General features: G+C 38.2%; 2 protein-coding genes across 2 annotated transcripts; both read left to right on the top strand.

Annotated features, from left to right (window-relative positions):
• The first annotated feature begins 1,499 nt into the window (after window positions 1-1,499).
• tmem244 (transmembrane protein 244) lies at window positions 1,500-5,713 on the top strand. Its single transcript, XM_063001785.1, has 6 exons — window positions 1,500-1,592; window positions 2,114-2,199; window positions 2,950-3,026; window positions 3,674-3,799; window positions 4,933-4,977; window positions 5,523-5,713. Exons 1-6 carry the CDS (start codon window positions 1,500-1,502, stop codon window positions 5,618-5,620), a joined length of 525 nt encoding a protein of 174 aa, XP_062857855.1. The 3' UTR covers window positions 5,621-5,713.
• A 1,804-nt stretch (window positions 5,714-7,517) lies between these two features.
• LOC134320413 (E3 ubiquitin-protein ligase TRIM16-like) lies at window positions 7,518-11,934 on the top strand. Its single transcript, XM_063001783.1, has 6 exons — window positions 7,518-8,128; window positions 9,193-9,288; window positions 9,371-9,604; window positions 9,753-9,912; window positions 10,592-10,639; window positions 10,947-11,934. Exons 1-6 carry the CDS (start codon window positions 7,538-7,540, stop codon window positions 11,513-11,515), a joined length of 1,698 nt encoding a protein of 565 aa, XP_062857853.1. The 5' UTR covers window positions 7,518-7,537; the 3' UTR covers window positions 11,516-11,934.
• Window positions 11,935-19,122: the final 7,188 nt, after the last annotated feature.

Genomic DNA, 19,122 nt, shown 5'->3' with positions numbered 1-19,122 from the left:
GTGGCGGGGCTTGAACCAGCAACTTTCTGTTTACTAGTCCAGTATCTTAACCACTAAGCTATCACTGCCCATTTTGATTGAATGTTTACAGTGACGTGATACCCAAACATCTCTTTTTAAAATTATGGACATTAATGTGTTCTTTACAGTAATTCTTCTCTTTTGCTGGTATACAATATATCACTGTCCTGAAACACTTTCCACAAGATTTTGGAGCACAACTGGGAATTGACTTTAATGCAGCCATTAGCATTGTGAGTAAGATCAGGAATTGATGTAAAGCGAGGCAGGTAGCATTTCAAACTGTTTGGGGTCTGGGCCTTGTGCAGGCCACTAAAGTGTCCTTTAATATAAATTCCCACTAAAGTGTCCTTTAATATAAATTCCCACTAAAGTGTCCTTTAATATAAATTCTCCAACTCACTTATGGTGCTTTGTTTGTAAAAAGGAGGAACCACCTCACTAAAACATATAATATAACATTTTTCTATTAGTTTTCCTTTTTTCAGACATCCAGATTCAAAACTATAAACAATCACTGCAAAGAGCATGTTTCCAATGCTTGAAAGTCTAATGACAGCACTCCCGATATATCCCAATATGCAAGCATGTATGGATTCATGGCTGAGCTGTTGTTGCTCCAAGAGGTTTCCACTTCTCAACAGTAGAAGATAACGCCAACAGCTCTAGCAGTGTGACCCATTTTGCTGCCAATGTTTGTCTTTGGAGATAATCTGGCTTTATGCTTTATTCCATGCACCTGATAGCAATGGATGTAGCTTAACTGGACCATCAAGTACATACACTACATGTGCTGCCACAATATATACAAGACTATACACTATATGACCAAAAGTATTTGTATATATTATTTTTTTTCCAAATCCTTGAGTATTAAAATAGACTTGGCTGTAACATCCTCCACTCTACTGAATAAGAGTTCAGTTCAGTTTTGACTTTGTGTCAGTTCATTTAGAGATTAGGTTCTGATGTTGGGCTGAATCATAAAAAAAACATTCCAATTTATCCTAAATGTGTTTAATAGGGTCTACAGGGCTCTGTGTAGGCCACCAAAGTTTCTCTACACACAAGTTGTCAAGTCATGTCTTTATAGACCTTTATAGACTTTTGTAGACAAAATAAAAGGGGTGCAAACTACCAGCAACTGAAAACAACATGAATCCCAATTTCCTGGATCTATGAGCCGGTTGAGGTCTGATCAAGATTATCTCAGATCTTCTGAGTTCCTAACAAGCTTTCCTTACTCAACCTCTCTGACCTCAATTCTGTGAAGAAGCACCAATTGTTTTGCCTGTGTGATGTGTGTAATCTGGCCCAGATTGCTGCAAACATTTAAGCGTGTTGCTAATCCCATTAAGACCTGTCCTCATGGACACAGAGAGTTAACGCTACACTGCCTGCTAGCACTGGTTGTTTCGTGATCCGTGTCCGTATTTGTGATCCATGTTTGGGGATTCAGTAGAAGCCGTCTGCTCTTCATGTTTTTGGATTATTGTTGCCGGTGCTGTGGAACCTCACTGATCAAACGCCATGGCCAGCCACCAATTAGCAGCAAGCTCAGCGATACCTGGGTAAATGATACCTCTTTAGCTTGCTTTTGGTTAATCATGGTTCATCATCTGTGTGGCTGCAGGTTTTCATTCCAGCCGTAACAGGGGCTTCATCTGATACAACCGACGAGAAGCCACACAATTTAATTGAAGCAGTGAAATCAGCTGTAGCTTCTGCTTGGCTGGTTTGAAAACCTGCAGACAAATTTGGAGTCTAGAGTGATTTAGCATGGCTATGAACGCCATTAGCAGAGCAGATCAAACAGCAGTGGTAGCCTAGTGGGTAGAACTTTTGGCTACCCTTTTGAATCCCGAATCTGCCATGCTGCCACTGTTGGGCCCTTGAGCAAGGCCCTTAACCCTGTCTGCTCCAGTGGCGCCATACAATGGCTGACCCTGCACTCTGACCCCAGCTTCCAAAAAAGCTGGGACATGCGAAGAAAGAATGATGTTGGACTGTACTGTTTATTTTTGAATGCTGTGGTTCTGTTCTGGGTTGTGTGATGTATGACGCTGTATTATTGGCTGTGTTTGTATTTCAGGTTGTTCTGCAGAACCTGTTGATGTGCATGCTGTGCTTTTACTCTCTCTACTACATCGCCGTCAGTCTGTGCATCGGAATCCTCAAGTAAAACTTTCCACCATTTTACTATACTTAACTTCCTCTGTCTAGTGTGTGTGTGTGTGTGTATGTGGTGGTGCAAAATTGATTTTGACTTCCTGTAGTCTGAGCTCAATCCTCCGTGGCCTCTTAAAGGTACAGAGTTTTGTGTTAGACATTTCAGATGTGGTAAAGCACAACATGTTTGAATGAAGACACGAGCCATGGTTCAGGGTTATAACCAACATTCTTTATCTGGGTATATTTAAGCAGAGGAATTCAAGGCTGACTGTGTTACTGTGATATTCTCAATGTTAACATAGTTATGTAGTAAATGTAGTATTTTACTATAATAGTTTTGCAAAACTAATAAAACTTTTTGGCTCTTTGGCTCTCTAACCATCCTCATCACTGTGTTTACAGGCAAAATAAATAAGCATTCTCTTACAAGCAGGTTTATTTAACCTTTGACTATGTTGAACCATTGAACTATTGCTTAAACATTATTATTCTAACTTATAAATGCCTGATTCAGCAGTCTCAACACACTTTTGAATTTATTTATTCAATTTTATTTTTGTTTTCTCCTGACTAGCAGAATTTGGCCTCTGTGTCACCTTGTATTTATGTTATATTTAGACCCTACTGATGAGGGAAGTGGATGGACGCTAAAATGGTGCAAATCATTCTGGAGTGGACTGTACCAGTATTTTGTGCTACTTGTGTTCTAGTTACTGAAAGATTTAAATGATTTTTGTGTATATTTTGGTGTATCAGGGTTGAAGAGGTTGACAGTTTATTAGCTCCTTTCGACTACACAACACAACCATCATGGCACAGCCCGAGATATTTAGGTAAGCCTGATTCAAGCATTTACGAAAAATAAATAAAGTTTTGTGTAATTGCTGATGTAAAAAGTCTAAACATGCGGTCAACAATCATGAATGAAAAATAATTATGACGTTTATGGGGCGGCACAGTGGCTCGGTGGGTAGCACTGTCGCCTCACAGCAAGAAGGTCCTGGGTTCAATTACCAGCTGGAGGTCCTTACTGTGTGGAGTTTGCATGTTCTCCCCTGGTCTGTGTGGGTTTTCCTCCAAAGACATGCAAGTGAGATGAATTGGAGATACAAAATTGTCCAGGACTGTGTTTGACATTAAACTTGTGAACTGATGAATCTTACATACTCATACTTACACTGGATGAAAAGCTGTTTTGAAGTGCAGGAGAGCTGGAAATGCATTTGGCTATTTTAACCAGCAGGATTTTGTTATGGGTGCTATATGCTTCCCACCCGAGAACCACCTGAAATGAATGCTAAGAAGCCAGAAGCTTTCATGGTTTAAAACACATTGGCTGTTTGTTAGTAATAATTTATGGCCCAGCCTTACAAAATCACTGATGAAAGACAGATGATCCAAACTACCTGCTAGTAATCAGCACTGCAGATTATTTGAATGTAATAAAACACATGCAGTGACGTGTTTGATTGTTGTGCAGTGAGTGTGATCTCGACAGAGGTGACGTATCTTCTGGGAGGCCTTGTGTTTGCCTGGATCGTGGAGGAGTGGGTGTGGGACTACGCCATCACCGTCACGCTCATACACATCGGCCTTACTGTCTCAGGTACGAAACCTAGTTCTGATTTTAAAAAATGAAAAGGAGAGAAATCCTGGTGTGTCTCAGCCCAGAATTGGGTCACAAGCAGGCCTTAATGTTACAAAGATGATGTTAATATTGTTTATAATAATACAGTATAACATGAACATGCAGTAATGGGCTATAAGTTCATGGCAGTGGCATGCAGGGGAATTTTGGAATTACATTTAAAATCTGTTAACAAGTGAATCATTTGGCTCTGGTTTATGTTTGGGATCTTTATAAACCAGCAAAAAATCCAAACTATCCCAGACTGAAGGTGGTTTGTTTATTTGGGTGCAACCCTTAATGCTGATCCACCTCAACAAGGGGAAATTAGGAGCATACTTGGAATAACTACTACATTTCTACCAAACAACCCCCAACACATGGTTAGCAAGTATAAGGAAAATCATATTTTTGCCTTAAAACTTTATTTTGAAAAGTCACACCACCGCCCTGGACTCAGGTTTGAACCTCAATACAGTCTGAATGTGAGAGCCCGATCACAGAGGAAGATCTAATCACATATTACATCCTGTAAAACCTATCCTGTCTTAATAATGCTATAGATGTGAGCTGGGTTTAAGAGGGTGCTGTATGTTCTGTTTGTGGACTTTAGTAAATGTTCCTAAGTTGATTTGAGTCAATGTTCATTGTAAGAAGCGTTATATAAATAAGTCTGACTTGACTTGACTGATACACATAACTAATGCTGTACAATACCTGCACATCTAGACATTATAAAACTATTCTAATTCTAAACTGAAACATTATATGCCGGAATAATACTTGAAACATTACTTTGCATATCAGAATATGTTTTTCTACCTCACTCATTATTTACTCAGTTCCATGTACTGACCAACACTTGTCTCTAGTCTTGTCTTCCTTAATTACTCTTTAGACTATGAATGTCTTTTTGTATTTATTTTAGGCCTTCTTGTATTTATTGTACTGTTGTCTACCTGCACTGTACTGTACTGTCTTGCACTTTTTGTTCTATGTTGCACCTTGGTCCTGGAGGAACGTTGTTTCATTTCAGTATGTACTCGTATATAGCTGAAATGACAATAAAACCTCTATTGACTCTTGACTTGACTTGATGTTTTTTGTTTTAGTTATGGCTGATTTTCCTTCAACTGAGCACTGGTGGATCGCTCTGGGTAAGAACTGGCTGCTATATTCTAGCCATATTTATTTATTTATTAGGATTTTAACTTCATGTTTTACACTTTGGGTACATCAATGACAGGACCAGTAGTTCAGTTACATGATTCATCAGTTCAAGTTCAATGTCAAACAACATCACAACAACTTTGTACTGTGGGAGGAAACCAGAGCTCCCGGAGGAAAACCCACACAGACACGGGGAGAACATGCAAACTCCACACAGAACGTACCACGACGTTCTCGGTATACGTTTTGGCTGAGTGGAATCAAATTTTGTCCACAGACGTGATTCTAGAGTTTTACAGGATTTAAGGAGAATGAACATTTGCACCCTCTGCTGTCTGAGAAAACTGCAATCAACAAACAACGTGAAAGATTCTCTCTAACAAGAAAGAATCTGTTCCAGTCATTCAGCCACCAAAAAAGAACAATTTGCAGAAATCATTAAAATCCTTGTAGTGTAATCCCAATCAGATTTACAATGCTGTTTCTGTTTTGTATTGAAGTGTAATGGGATCTTCTGCTGGTTTATTTTCAGGCTCAGGACTGGTGATTATGATCTTTGGTGGTCAGCTGCTGGCGTATCACCTGTTCAGGAATAACTTTGTGCACCCTGCAGATCTCCAAAACTTCTGATCCACTCCTGTAGGAGGAATCTGTACAGTTATAAATAGATTTTTTTTTTATAAATCACTTGTTTTTCCCAATCAGTATTAGTGTAGTATTTACAATGTCATTTTACAAATAAACAAGAAAAAATGATAAAGGTATATTTGTGTGGAGTAATGCATTTTCTCTTAATGAAATTTAATTTCCGACTTTATCGTTCCATTTCCATCTAGAAGCTAACACTGTAGTACAGCTGTAATCCACCAAGAATTCTTCCTACCTTGGTCGCTGCTACAAAAAAGAAAACAACCATAAATGTTAAATGTGTGCAGGCTTCATACCCCAAATACTTAAAAGTACAGTTTCAGTATGTTCCTAAGTGATTGGTGCTGCATTAAATTTCTATTTTTAAACTTTATAAATATGTTTAATATTTTTCGAAATCTTGTTTAGATTAATCACTTACTTAAAGATGCTTTGGATAAAACTTTGCCTCTGTTATTAACAGATAGATTTTTACCCCAAATTCACAGTGTCTTAAAAATAAAGTTTTAAGGCAAAATTAAGTTTTTGCTTATGCTATCTAATACTTTTTATAACACTGCTGACTGTCTGATGTAAACAATTAGCTCCAAAAGTTAAATGTATTGTAATGATTATGAATTAAATGTTAATATTTTTACCACTTGTTGGGGGTTGTTTGGTAGAAATTTTTTTTTTCCTCATCTTGGATGCAGTTCTTAAAATTACCTCTAGAATTCGCCAAAACGTAAGTTTTATAAAGACATGCAGAAAAATGTGTACTCCAGTGTCCTGCACAGAGTTCTGACCTCAGCCCCACTGATCAGCTTTGGAATGAACTGGAACATTATAGCAGGCTTTTGTTTTACCCAAAGCTGACACAAATCCCCACAGACATACTTCAAAGTTTTGTGAGAAGCCTTCTCAGAAGAGTGGCTGTTGTTCTAGCTGTAAAGATCACATGAACTGGATGTCCAGCAAGCTCATGCTCAAGTGTCCAGATAATTTTGGCCATATAGTGTCAATTATGAATAGGTATGAGTTATATATAACCAGTAGGTTTGTTTTTCACTTAGATGAACATGTATAATTACAAGATTTCTTATATAAACCCACACTATATAGCCAAAATTATGTATGGGCACTAATATAAGATTGCCCCCATTGCAACTCTTTTTGAAGGCTTTCCACAAGATTTTGGAGCGTGTCCATAAGATATTGTGCCCATTAAGTCAAGAGGAAAATTTGTAAGGTTTAATATCAGAGTTCCAATTCATTTGTTATCAGTGTTCCGGTTTCCAAAGTTGAGGGCTGAACCATGTCTTTATGGTCTGTGCTTTGTGCAATTTCATACACCTACTAGCAGTGACTTTAACTGAAACTCCTGAATTTAATAACTAGAACGGATGTCCACATATTTTTGGACATATTGGTGGACTACAAGTCAGACAATAATAAATCATGTTTAAGAAGAGTATATGTGTGTATGTGTGTCATGTTTCAACAGATCTCATATTTGTCTTTCTGATTCTGAAAATGATTCTGATACGTGAATACAAAAGGAAACATTACTATAATTTTAAAATGTTACTACACCACAGTCTTTTACCACAGTCTTATAGTTTGTATATTTTTGTGTTTAATGTTTAATGTATACATTGCTTGTATACTGTGTTTATACTAGAGAGATACCATCAGGCCAATAAATCTGATTCTGATTCACCTCCGATTGAAACAAGTCCTGACAAACTCCTTATTCATGCTGCAGCACCTCCTCCTCCTTATTCTTCCTCCTTCTTTTCTCCCTCTTTAAAGCTCCACCTTCTTCTGTCCACTATAAAAAGCTCAGAAACAGAAAGCTCATTTCAGAGAAAACGAAACTGAACTCTGAGCTGTTTTATTCCAGTGCAGGAGAGAAAGAAAATGGCAGAATCCAGTGTTTTGATAGATCAGGATGAGTTCAGCTGCCCAATCTGTCTGTCTCTACTGAAGGATCCAGTAACTATCCTGTGTGGACACAGTTTCTGTATGGGGTGTATTAATAAGTGCTGGGATCAGGATAATGATGCTGGTGTTTACACGTGTCCTCAGTGTAGAGAAGCTTTCACTCCCAGACCTGTTCTACGCAGAAACAACATGCTGGCTGAACTGATGGAGAAACTGAAGAAGACTAAACCCCAGTCTGATCCTGCAGGTGACTGTTCTGCTGGACCTGGTGATGTGGGTTGTGATTTCTGCACTGAGAGGAAACTCAAAGCTGTCAAGACATGTCTGACGTGTCTGGCCTCCTTCTGTAAAATCCATCTGAAACCTCACTATGAAGTTCCTGTATTAAAGAAGCACACATTAGTAGAAGTTATATCAAAATTACAAAAGAAGATCTGTGAGCAACATGATGAAGTGCTGAAAATCTACTGTCGTACTGATAAAGAATGTATTTGTTCCCTGTGCATGCTGGATACTCATAAGGACCATGACACCGTCTCAGTTGCTTCAGAAAGAAATGAGAAACAGGTATTTTTTATTTTAGTTATTTAAACATAGTTTTTCTTGTATTTACCAGAGTCATCTTGATTATTAAATTGTCATATTTTGTACTCAGTCGTTGTTAGTCTAAAATAAACATTGTAAAAAAAACATTGTGTTATCAGCTGCAGACAAAAACAAACAATTGTGGAGTAATGAGATTTTATTGTTTTATGTATTTATATATTTTATATATTGTCATTGCAAGGACACAAAAAAACCTTTAACTATTGTTATATAAAAAAAACATTTCCATAAAAGTTGAAACATTTTGTAAAATGTGATAGAAAAAGTCTGTGGTTTGTTCATTCTCTTAAATTAGTTCCACTTATTTAACATTTTTACATTTACATTTTTTTAGCAGACGCTTTTATCCAAAGTGACTTACAGTTGTGACAGTATACAATCTAAGTAATTTAGGGTTAAGGGCCTTTCTCAAGGGCCCAACAGTGGCAACCTGGCAGTGGTGAGGCTTGAACCAGCAACCTTCTGATTACTGGACAAGTATCTTAACCGCTAGGCTACAACTGCCCTCAATTCAATTCAAACCCTACACTGATAACTGATAAAAGTAGAAGGAAAATATTTCCAGTGTTTTTACTGATTATTTTGTAAATAGAAACACATTTAGAATTTGATGCCTGTGTTCCATCTTCGTTCCAACTGTTGCAGTTTTGCTAGTGATTTTTTTCTCCATTCTTCCTTGATTCACTTCATCTACCTAACAGTCCGTGATCGCCGTCGTTTAAGTCTCCCCTTTATGATTTTAAAAACTTTCAGATCATCTGTTAGCTTCATAGAGGAGCCCATGGTTGTTGGAACAGTTCAAAGACATGTAGTCAGGTTAACTGGAAATACTAAATTGCCCTTAGGTGTGTGTGTGTGTGTGTGTGTGTTTGCACTGTGATGGACTGGCGACCTGTCTGAGGTGCTTCCTTTTGCCCTGTAAATTGTACCCACTGCGACCTTGACTTGGAAAAAGCGGTGGTAAAACAGAAAATGCTATATCTTATAATTGTATGATCTGCTGAAAAAAATTGCTTTGTGCTCAGAATGAACTAGAGGAAGAGCAGAGGAAGTATCAGCAGAGAATTCAGGAGAAACTGAAGAAGGTGCTGGAGATAAAACAAGCTATGAACAGTTTTAAGGTGAGCAGTAAAATAAAAAAACACCTTATCTCACAGTAAAAGTGATTCATCATTTTTATACTGTTTTTGTATTTACTAACAGAACTCTGCACAGGAAGCTGTAAGTGACAACGAGCGGTTCTTTAGTGAGCTGATTGTGTACATGAAGAAAAAGCGCTCTGAGGTTACACAGCAGATTAAAGATCGAGAAAAAGCAGAACTGAGTCGGGCTGAAAGATTACTGGAGCAGCTGGAGCAGGAAATTTCTGATCTTGAGAGAAAAGCCACTGAGCTGCAGCCGATTTTACACTCACCAGATCACATCCACTTCTTACAGGTAACAATCCCTTGTCTGATCTACAGAAGGTGCGGTTTCCCATCAACTCTTTAAAATGCCTTATAGCAAATCAGCAATAAAGCTTAGCCACTTGGTCTTATTTGACCAAATATTTGACTAAATATATGTTTTTGTTTTCTTTCTGTAGAGTTTCCAGTCTGTCTGTGTTTCTTCTGGATGTGACGACTCACCCAGTGTCACCGTCAATCAACACGATTTATTTAAGAAAGTTCAGAAATCTCTCTCACATCTACATGAGAAACTTAAGAAATTTTATACTTATGAGTTTAAGCAAATCATTCCACAGGGTAAGATGAGCTTACCTTTAATAAAAACAGTATTTTACTTGCTCATATTTCCATTTTATATTTAATTATTTAACAGGAGCTGTCATCCAAGCAGCCTATGTAATTAAACAAAAACATAGGTAAAAAAAACATGAGGAAGAACAAACAGAAATTGAAAGAGCATTTATTGAAGGTATTACTTAGATAAGAGTTAGATCCTCAGACTTTTACAGAAATAATTAAGGCATTGGGCTGTTCAAAATAAAGGTAGTAGCCAATTCCACCACAGAGGAGCTGGGATACTGACACCAAGTTAGCAAGACAACGTGAAGAGTGATGGATTTACATTTTAATTAAAGGCAAAATCCTGAAATACTGCTGATTCTCTGGCTCCTCTGAAGTTGTTTTGAGATTGACTGACGCAAAGTGTAAATCTGAGCTGTGTCTGACAATTCAAAATTGTTTTTGAAAATTATGGACATTGTGTTCTCTGAGCCAAAAAAATCATAATTGTTACCACTGCAAAAAAAAAAGTCTCCTATTGAAAACGAGTGGAGTCTTATCAAGCACAATATATAACAATAGAAAAACTGAACTGTTGAGCAGCTGTAGTGTTTTATCATGGTGTGTTCACAAGTGTTCACAGTGGTGTCCACAAAAGTGATGATGCATTTTTGTGTTTGTTTCTCTGTGTTCGCAGTTGCAGCAGTGCGGATGATTTTACACTTAAGAGATGATTTTCTGGGATGTAAGTCTAAACCACACACACAAACACACACATAGTTACACACTCAGAATGACTGTGTGATTTAGTGTGTAAGTGAGCGAGTGATTAGATAAATGTGCAGTTCCCTGTTTCCTTTAATATCCTGTTCAGAGTGTATTCCTGATCTTTACTTGTTGTGTCCAGGTAGCACAGGACTCACCCTGACAATGATCAGTATGAGGCAATGATGGAATAATCATAAATAAGTACATAAATAATACTTTGTCATCTGTGTTGTAATTTACACCTGTTATTGTCATTGAACAGTTTAATTTTCTGTTTTTCTCAGATTTCCATCATCTGACACTTGATCCCAACACAGCACATTGGAGCCTCAGACTGTATAACAACAACAGAGTGGTGAGATGTATTAATAACCAGGAGCAGGACCAACCCCCTGATCATCCAGAGCAGTTTAGATACTGGAAGCAAGTGTTGTGTAAGCAGAGTTTAAGTGGATGCTGCTACTGGGAGGTGGAGTGGAGAGGTGATGTGTCTTTATCAGTGTCATATAAAGGAATCAGCAGGAAAGAAGAGAGTAATGAGTGTAGATTTGGGCGGAACGATCAGTCCTGGAGTCTGGAGAGTTTTTCTTCCTCTCTGTCCTTCTGGCACAACAACATTCAGACTGAGATCAAGGTTCCATCCTGCTCCAAAATAGGGGTGTTTGTAGATCACAGTGCAGGAACTCTGTCCTTCTACAATGTCTCTGATACAATGACGCTCCTTCACAGGATCCAGACCACATTCACTCAACCTCTCTACGCTGGGTTTGGGTTTAGGGTCGGGATTAGTTTTCTGGTTAGACTTTTACACCCATTAAAAGACTCATCAGTGAGATTATGTGATCCAGAATAATGCTTCTATAGAGTGTAATATGGTCTTGTAAATCATTCATGCATTGTCTTTAATGTTGTGTGATGTGTTTTAGGAGGAAGGAGGAAAGCACATTTAAGCTTTAGAAAACTTGAGTAATTTAGATTAAGGTATATGCATGAGCAGCAAAAGAATACAGAAGAGAATTATGCTTCTCTCTATTTCTCTGTGCAAAGTGAAAAATTTATGTTCTCTGTGTATTCTTACACTATAGTATAAATTTAAACTTCCAAGATTTGTATTGTTTTACCTGAAAGCTTCACTGTGTGCTCTTGCAAATACATACAATTATGCACATGCTAGAACAGCTTGTTTGTTTACAATCCTTTACCATTTTAATGCTGAAGTCCTCTGCTTGTGATTGGTGTAGACATATTTTTGGAAAAACTAAGCATGTAAATAAACCTCACTTTAAAAATTCATTATGGTGATAACTGCCTCCTTTAATCTGAAACGGTTCTTCACAAGATTTTTGAGTGTATCTGTGGGAAACTGTGCCTGTTTAGTCCAAAGGGCATTTGAGACATTTGCCACACACATTACATGAGAATGCTTGGCTCACCAATTATGTTCTAATTCATCCCAAATGTGTTTCATGGGGTTAAGGTCAGGCTACTGGAATTTCTTTACAGACTTTGGGCCCAGAGGCACAGTTATGCTGGAACATGAAAGGGCCTTCCCCAAACTATTTCAACAAAGTTGGATATAATTCATGTAACTGATTTTAAACAATTTTAAGCAATGAGCGTGGCTAAAACACTTCAATGTAATTTTAATGTAACGTAAGTTTTTTTGTGATTTTAACATCATGTTTTACACTTTGGTTACATTCATGACAGGACAGGTGTTACTCATTACACAAGATTCATCATTTCAAGTTTTTAATATCAAACACAGTCATGGACAATTTTTGTATCTGTAATTCACCTCACCAGAGACTCAAACCTCTGTGTGTAAAGGGCAAGGTGTAGATCAGGGCAATTACAGCCTTCTGTAGGGTTGTATATACAGATAGACAGATTCAATGTTGTCATTGCTCAGTACAGGTACAAGGCAACGAAATTCAGTTAGCATCTACCTGAAGTAAAAATAATAGCAAACAGAGAAAATCAGTAAACTTATAAGTATAACTATTTACTATTTACATATAGTCATAGTAATAATGTTTATACTAACCATAGATATACAGGGGTTGGACAAAATAACTGAAACACCTATCATTTTAGTGTGGGAGGTTTCATGGCTAAATTGGACCAGTCTGGTGGCCAATCTTCATTAATTGCACATTGCACCAGTAAGAGCAGAGTGTGAAGGTTCAATTAGCAGGGTAAGAGCACAGTTTTGCTCAAAATATTGCAATGCACACAACATTATGGGTGACATACCAGAGTTCAAAAGAGGACAAATTGTTGGTGCACGTCTTGCTGGCGCATCTGTGACCAAGACAGTAAGTCTTTGTGATGTATCAAGAGCCACGGTATCCTACGGTGGCCGAGAAGTGCAAAACAAATTTACATTTCAGAAAACAAAATTACAAAAAAACTAAAACAAATTTACAACAAAAGCAAAAACAAATTTACAAGTGCTCGGGTACCCAGTGTTTGTAAATTTGTTTTGGCATATGTAAAAGTGTTTCAGCACTTGTAAATTTATTTTCGGCATATGTAATTTTGTTTTCTAAAATGTATATTTGTTTTGCACTTCCCGGCCGCACATTTCTGACGGAAAAGGCAGGGACAATAAACCGGAAGTGCGTGTTGCTTACCTGCTGTCAATCAAACTGTTTCTCAGCGATAAAGTGAACGGAGTTTGTGATGGTGACGATAAACAAGGTTTTGTCTAGTTTGTGGAAATCATTTTATCCAGTTGACCCGCTATTGTTTTTCTTGTGGAAAGTTTTGTGCAGATGTTTAGACGTGGCGTGTGCATCTCTATCTACCGTCCGCTCTTCTAAACATCTAAGGAATTCCCACAAGAACAACAAAAGCGAAATAATGAAAATAATTAACACAAAATGGACAAAACATTGTTTATTAGGGACGGAACATTTGATCCCGAGGCTTGTTGAAGCTTGTTTCACTTTTGTAACACTGGACTCAGCATGTGCGGGACTGATGAAGCTTTGTGCTGTGTTTTATCTCACTCACTATATAAGAGACAATCAAACCAGGGTTACCCACCGTCCTGTAACATACAGAATCCTGCTTTATCTGGAGACTAAACGCCGCGTTCTGTATTGAACTGATACAGGACGCTTTGTTCCGTATTTTTATCAATGGGAGACGGTGTGGTGTATAAAACAGAAGGAAACTGCTGCTTAATTCATTATATTAAGTAGTGTTCACTTTTATTCTTAGTAACGTGACATAACCTGTTTAATAAACCGCTGTATGTGTAGCACAGTGGGCGGAGTGCGTTGTTTTGCCTAAAATATGGTTCTGACTTTTTATAAAGAATGAAAATAATAAATTTTAAACACCATAAATAAAACCTTTGTTCTCATGACTGTGTAAGGTCCCCCCCTGCTGCTATAACCAGCACACACACACCGTTACTAAGAATAAAAGTGAACACTACTTAATATAATGAATTAAGCAGCAGTTTCCTTCTGTTTTATACACCACACCGTCTCCCATTGATAAAAATACGGAACAAAGCGTCCTGTATCAGTTCAATACAGAACGCGGCGTTTAGTCTCCAGATAAAGCAGGATTCTGTATGTTACAGGACGGTGGGTAACCCTGGTTTGATTGTCTCTTATATAGTGAGTGAGATAAATCACAGCACAAAGCTTCATCAGTCCCGCACATGCTGAGTCCAGTGTTACAAAAGTGAAACAAGCTTCAACAAGCCTCGGGATCAAATGTTCCGTCCCTAATAAACAATGTTTTGTCCATTTTGTGTTAATTATTTTCATTATTTCGCTTTTGTTGTTCTTGTGGGAATTCCTTAGATGTTTAGAAGAGCGGACGGTAAATAGAGATGCACACGCCACGTCTAAACATCTGCACAAAACTTTCCACAAGAAAAACAATAGCGGGTCAACTGGATAAAATGATTTCCACAAACTAGACAAAACCTTGTTTATCGTCACCATCACAAACTCCGTTCACTTTATCGCTGAGAAACAGTTTGATTGACAGCAGGTAAGCAACACGAACTTCCGGTTTATTGTCCCTGCCTTTTCCGTCAGAAATGTGCGGCCGGGAAGTGCAAAACAAATATACATTTTAGAAAACAAAATACGCTCTATGCACGACTGTCTTCCGGGTTCTCGTATACTGGCAGATCAACTTCCGGTATTCATTCGCCGGTCGTCAACAAGCAGATAACGTTAGCCACGGCTCTCTTTTACACTTGTTGTCTTCAAGATTAACCTCGAGACCGACCGACGCATTGTTTGTACTGCTTCTTCTAACAAGCGGGAAAAAGGATTTTAAATGTACAACTCCAGCGACATTAACAAATATGAAGGTAAGTACGTTAGCAAACATTTCCTTAGAACCATGCAAGTGGCTAGTTGTAAACTGGTTAGTGGTTGTTTTGCTAGACTAGACAAACACTACATCTAGCTTGACAGACCAGTATTAAGATTCATGTTTTAGTTAGCTTTGAAGCATACCATTAAAATTTCATTTTTATGCATCTTCTATATATATATATATATATATATATATATATATATAGATAGATACAGTATAATGTATGTGTGTTCAATTCCCAGGTGGAGTGGTCCGGGTTCTTTCTGTGTGAGGTTTGCATGTTCTCCCTGTATCTGCGTGGGTTTCCTCCGGCAGCTCCTGTTTCCTCCCACAGTCCATAGACGTGCAAGTGAGGTGAATTGGAGATACAAAATTGTCCATAACTGTTTGATATTAAAACTTGAACTGATGAATCTTGTGTAATGAGTAACTACCATTTCTGTCATGAATGTAACCAAAGTGTAAAACATGATGTTAAAATCCTAATAAAACATAAAACAAACTAAACATATCTGACTGGATATATTAGCAATTTACCCTCAATCTTTTGATTAAGTGTAAAAAGTTTTGTTCACCAATATATGAATGAGTTATCTTTTATTCATTATCAAATGTTATATGTCAGACCATAATAAATTTCCTGTCAATTGATTAATTTGATGTTACAGTATTAACATGTCTTTCTCCAAAAACATATTTGTTGTAAATGCGAGGAGGAACTTTGATTTTTTTATTCTTATGTTTATAACAGGTTATCAAAAATTTAAGTCATTACAGAATTTATCAGTGTCAATTTGGCAGCAATGGGGTATCAAATATATATGCTGTTCAGTTCAAAACCTTGTATCGCATTACAAAAGTGGAAAAAAAAAAAAACGTCCATTTGAAGTTAAATGTAGACTTTATTTCAAGTCTTTTTAACGCCATTCAAGTGGTCTATTCATTATGAAATGAATGTTAAACAACTGCCAGATTCACAAAATGTAAGAAACAGCAAAAACTGTTTTACACACTCAATATAGAAGCACTTTGTAGTTCTACAATTACTGACTGTAGTCCATCTGTTTCTCTACATGCTTTGTTAGCCCCCTTTCATGCTGTTCTTCAATGACTCTCCCAGGACCCCCACAGAGCAGGTATTATTTAGGTGGTGGATCATTCTCAGCACTGCAGTGACACTGACATGGTGGTGGTGTGTTAGTGTGTGTTGTGCTGGTATGAGTGGATCAGACACAGCAGCTCTGCTGGAGTTTTTAAACACCTCACTGTCACTGCTGGACTGAGAATAGTCCACCAACCAAAAATATCCAGCCAACAGCGCCCCGTGGGCAGCGTCCTGTGACCACTGATGAAGGTCTAGAAGATGAGCGACTCAAACGGCAGCGATAGATGAGCGATCGTCTCTGACTTTATGCCTACAAGGTGGACCAACAAGGTAGGAGTGTCTAATAGAGTGGACAGTGAGTGGACACGGTGTTTAAAAACTCCAGCAGCGCTGCTGTGTCTGATCCACTCATACCAGCACAACACACACTAACACACCACCACCATGTCATTGTCACTGCAGTGCTGAGAATCATCCACCACCTAAATAATACCTGCTCTGTGGTGGTCCTGGTCATCAAGAACAGAAAGGAGGCTAACACAGTATAGAAAGAAACAAATGAACTACAGTCTGTAATTGTAGAACTAATAAAATAATCAAAGAGTGTAGATATAAGAGGTATGTTTACATAATGAAGAGGCTTTTGTTGGCTTTTTATGCTTTTGTTTAAAAAACAGAGTATAAACTATAATATATATATTTAAAAAATTGCAGTAAAAAACGAATGTTTAGCTCCATCCCTTGACAAGTGGTCCAATCTCACGATACAGTAAACAGCTGATTTATGCTCCCAGATAGCGGTCACTGTGTCGAACAACTTATTCTTTTGAACCTGTCGGATGCAGCGTTCAACATGAACCCTGAGAATGTACCGATCCACCCCGATCTTGTTTTTGAAAACACAAAACCTTCTTAATATTTTTAGAACTCAAACTCGTATATTCGCCGCTATACGACACGTTGTGATTAGAAATTTGCCGGTGTTTATAACAAACCGGAAGCTAGACTGCCCGACTAACGCTAAACGGAAACGCGTCACAGAGCTTGCGTGCATAGAGCCTATTACATATGCCGAAAATAAATTTACAAGTGCTGAAACACTTTTACATATGCCAAAACAAATTTACAAACACTGGGTACCCGAGCACTTGTACATTTGTTTTTGCTTTTGTTGTAAATTTGTTTTAGTTTTTTTGTAATTTTGTTTTCTGAAATGTAAATTTGTTTTGCACTTCTCGGCCACCGTAGTATCCAGGGTAATGTCAGCATACCACCAAGAAGGACAAACCACATCCAACAGGATTAACTGTGGACGCAAGAGGAAGCTGTCTGAAAGGGATGTTCGGGTGCTAACCCGGATTGTATCCAAAAAACATAAAACCACGGCTGCCCAAATCACGGCAGAATTAAATGTGCACCTCAACTCTCCTGTTTCCACCAGAACTGTCCGTCGGGAGCTCCACAGGGTCGATATACACGGCCGGGCTGCTATAGCCAAACCTTTGGTCACTCGTGCCAATGCCAAACGTCGGTTTCAATGGTGCAAGGAGCGCAAATCTTGGGCTGTGCACAATGTGAAACATGTATTGTTCTCTGATGAGTCCACCTTTACTGTTTTCCCCACATCCGGGAGAGTTACGGTGTGGAGAAGCCCCAAAGAAGTGTACCACCCAGACTGTTGCATGCCCAGAGTGAAGCATGGGGGTGGATCAGTGATGGTTTGGGCTGCCATATCATGGCATTCCCTTGGCCCAATACTTGTGCTAGATGGACGCGTCACTGCCAAGGACTACCAAACTATTCTGGAGGACCATGTGCATCCAATGGCGGTGCCGTGTATCAGGATGACAATACACCAATACACACAGCAAGACTGGTGAAAGATTGGTTTGATGAACATGAAAGTGAAGTTGAACATCTCCCATGGCCTGCACAGTCACCAGATCTAAATATTATTGAGCCACTTTGGGGTGTTTTGGAGAAGCGAGTCAGGAAACGTTTTCCTCCACCAGCATCACGTAGTGACCTGGCCACTATCCTGCAAGAAGAATGGCTTAAAATCCCTCTGACCACTGTGCAGGACTTGTATATGTCATTTCCAAGACGAATTGACGCTGTATTGGCCGCAAAAGGAGGCCCTACACCATACTAATAAATTATTGTGGTCTAAAACCAGGTGTTTCAGTTATTTTGTCCAACCCCTGTATATGTTTACTGATGTTATATATAAGTTTGTTGATGTTCTTTGTTTTTTTGTATCTTTGTCCTTTTTTTTGTATCCTAAGGTCGGTCCCAAGACTGGATAAACAGGAGAGGCCCTAGGAGCTGAGCATCTTCTGTTAATGCCATGTTCCCGTTATTGGATTTTTTTATAGTCTCTAATATAATCTCTGATATAATCTCTGAGGTCCAAACTTGATGGTGAAAAGGTACTGAAGAAAGATACAGTGGGTTCAGAAAGTATTCAGACCTCTAGACTTTTTGCACACTTTATATTGTTGTGAATTATATTTTGAATGAATATAACTGTAATTTTTTTACTATCCGTCTGTATTTAATCACCCAGAATGACAAAGTGAAAACATACTTTCAGAAAGTTTCTAGACTGAACATTTATGAAAAATCAGACACTGAAATCGTTTTTTTCCATCAGTGTAAAAATACTGAAACACAGCCGGAGCTGCTTCTACCTGTGATATAATCAGCTGCCACCAGGGGGAGCAAAACTACCGTTACAGTTTACTGTTAGAGTTTTTTTTATTGTTATTATAAATCCTTCATGTAATATGTTTTTGTTTTAAAAAGTTCACAGTGTGAAGGTCTGAGTGTTTGCTAGAACATACCAAAGCATCATATGGGTCCGAATATCTTTATGGAAAATACTCAGATTTTTTATAATTAAAGTAAATGAGTGGTGCCAAGCAACATGAGTCCTTTGGACCTGGGTTTGAACTCTGTCTCTTGTCACTAAAGTTTACCACGATCTTCCCATGTTTGTGTGG

This window comes from Trichomycterus rosablanca, chromosome 9, assembly GCF_030014385.1.
Source record: "Trichomycterus rosablanca isolate fTriRos1 chromosome 9, fTriRos1.hap1, whole genome shotgun sequence".
NCBI lineage: Eukaryota > Metazoa > Chordata > Actinopteri > Siluriformes > Trichomycteridae > Trichomycterus > Trichomycterus rosablanca.
Note: the sequence above shows the minus strand (reverse complement) of the source record. Positions and strands in the feature narration are given on the sequence as shown.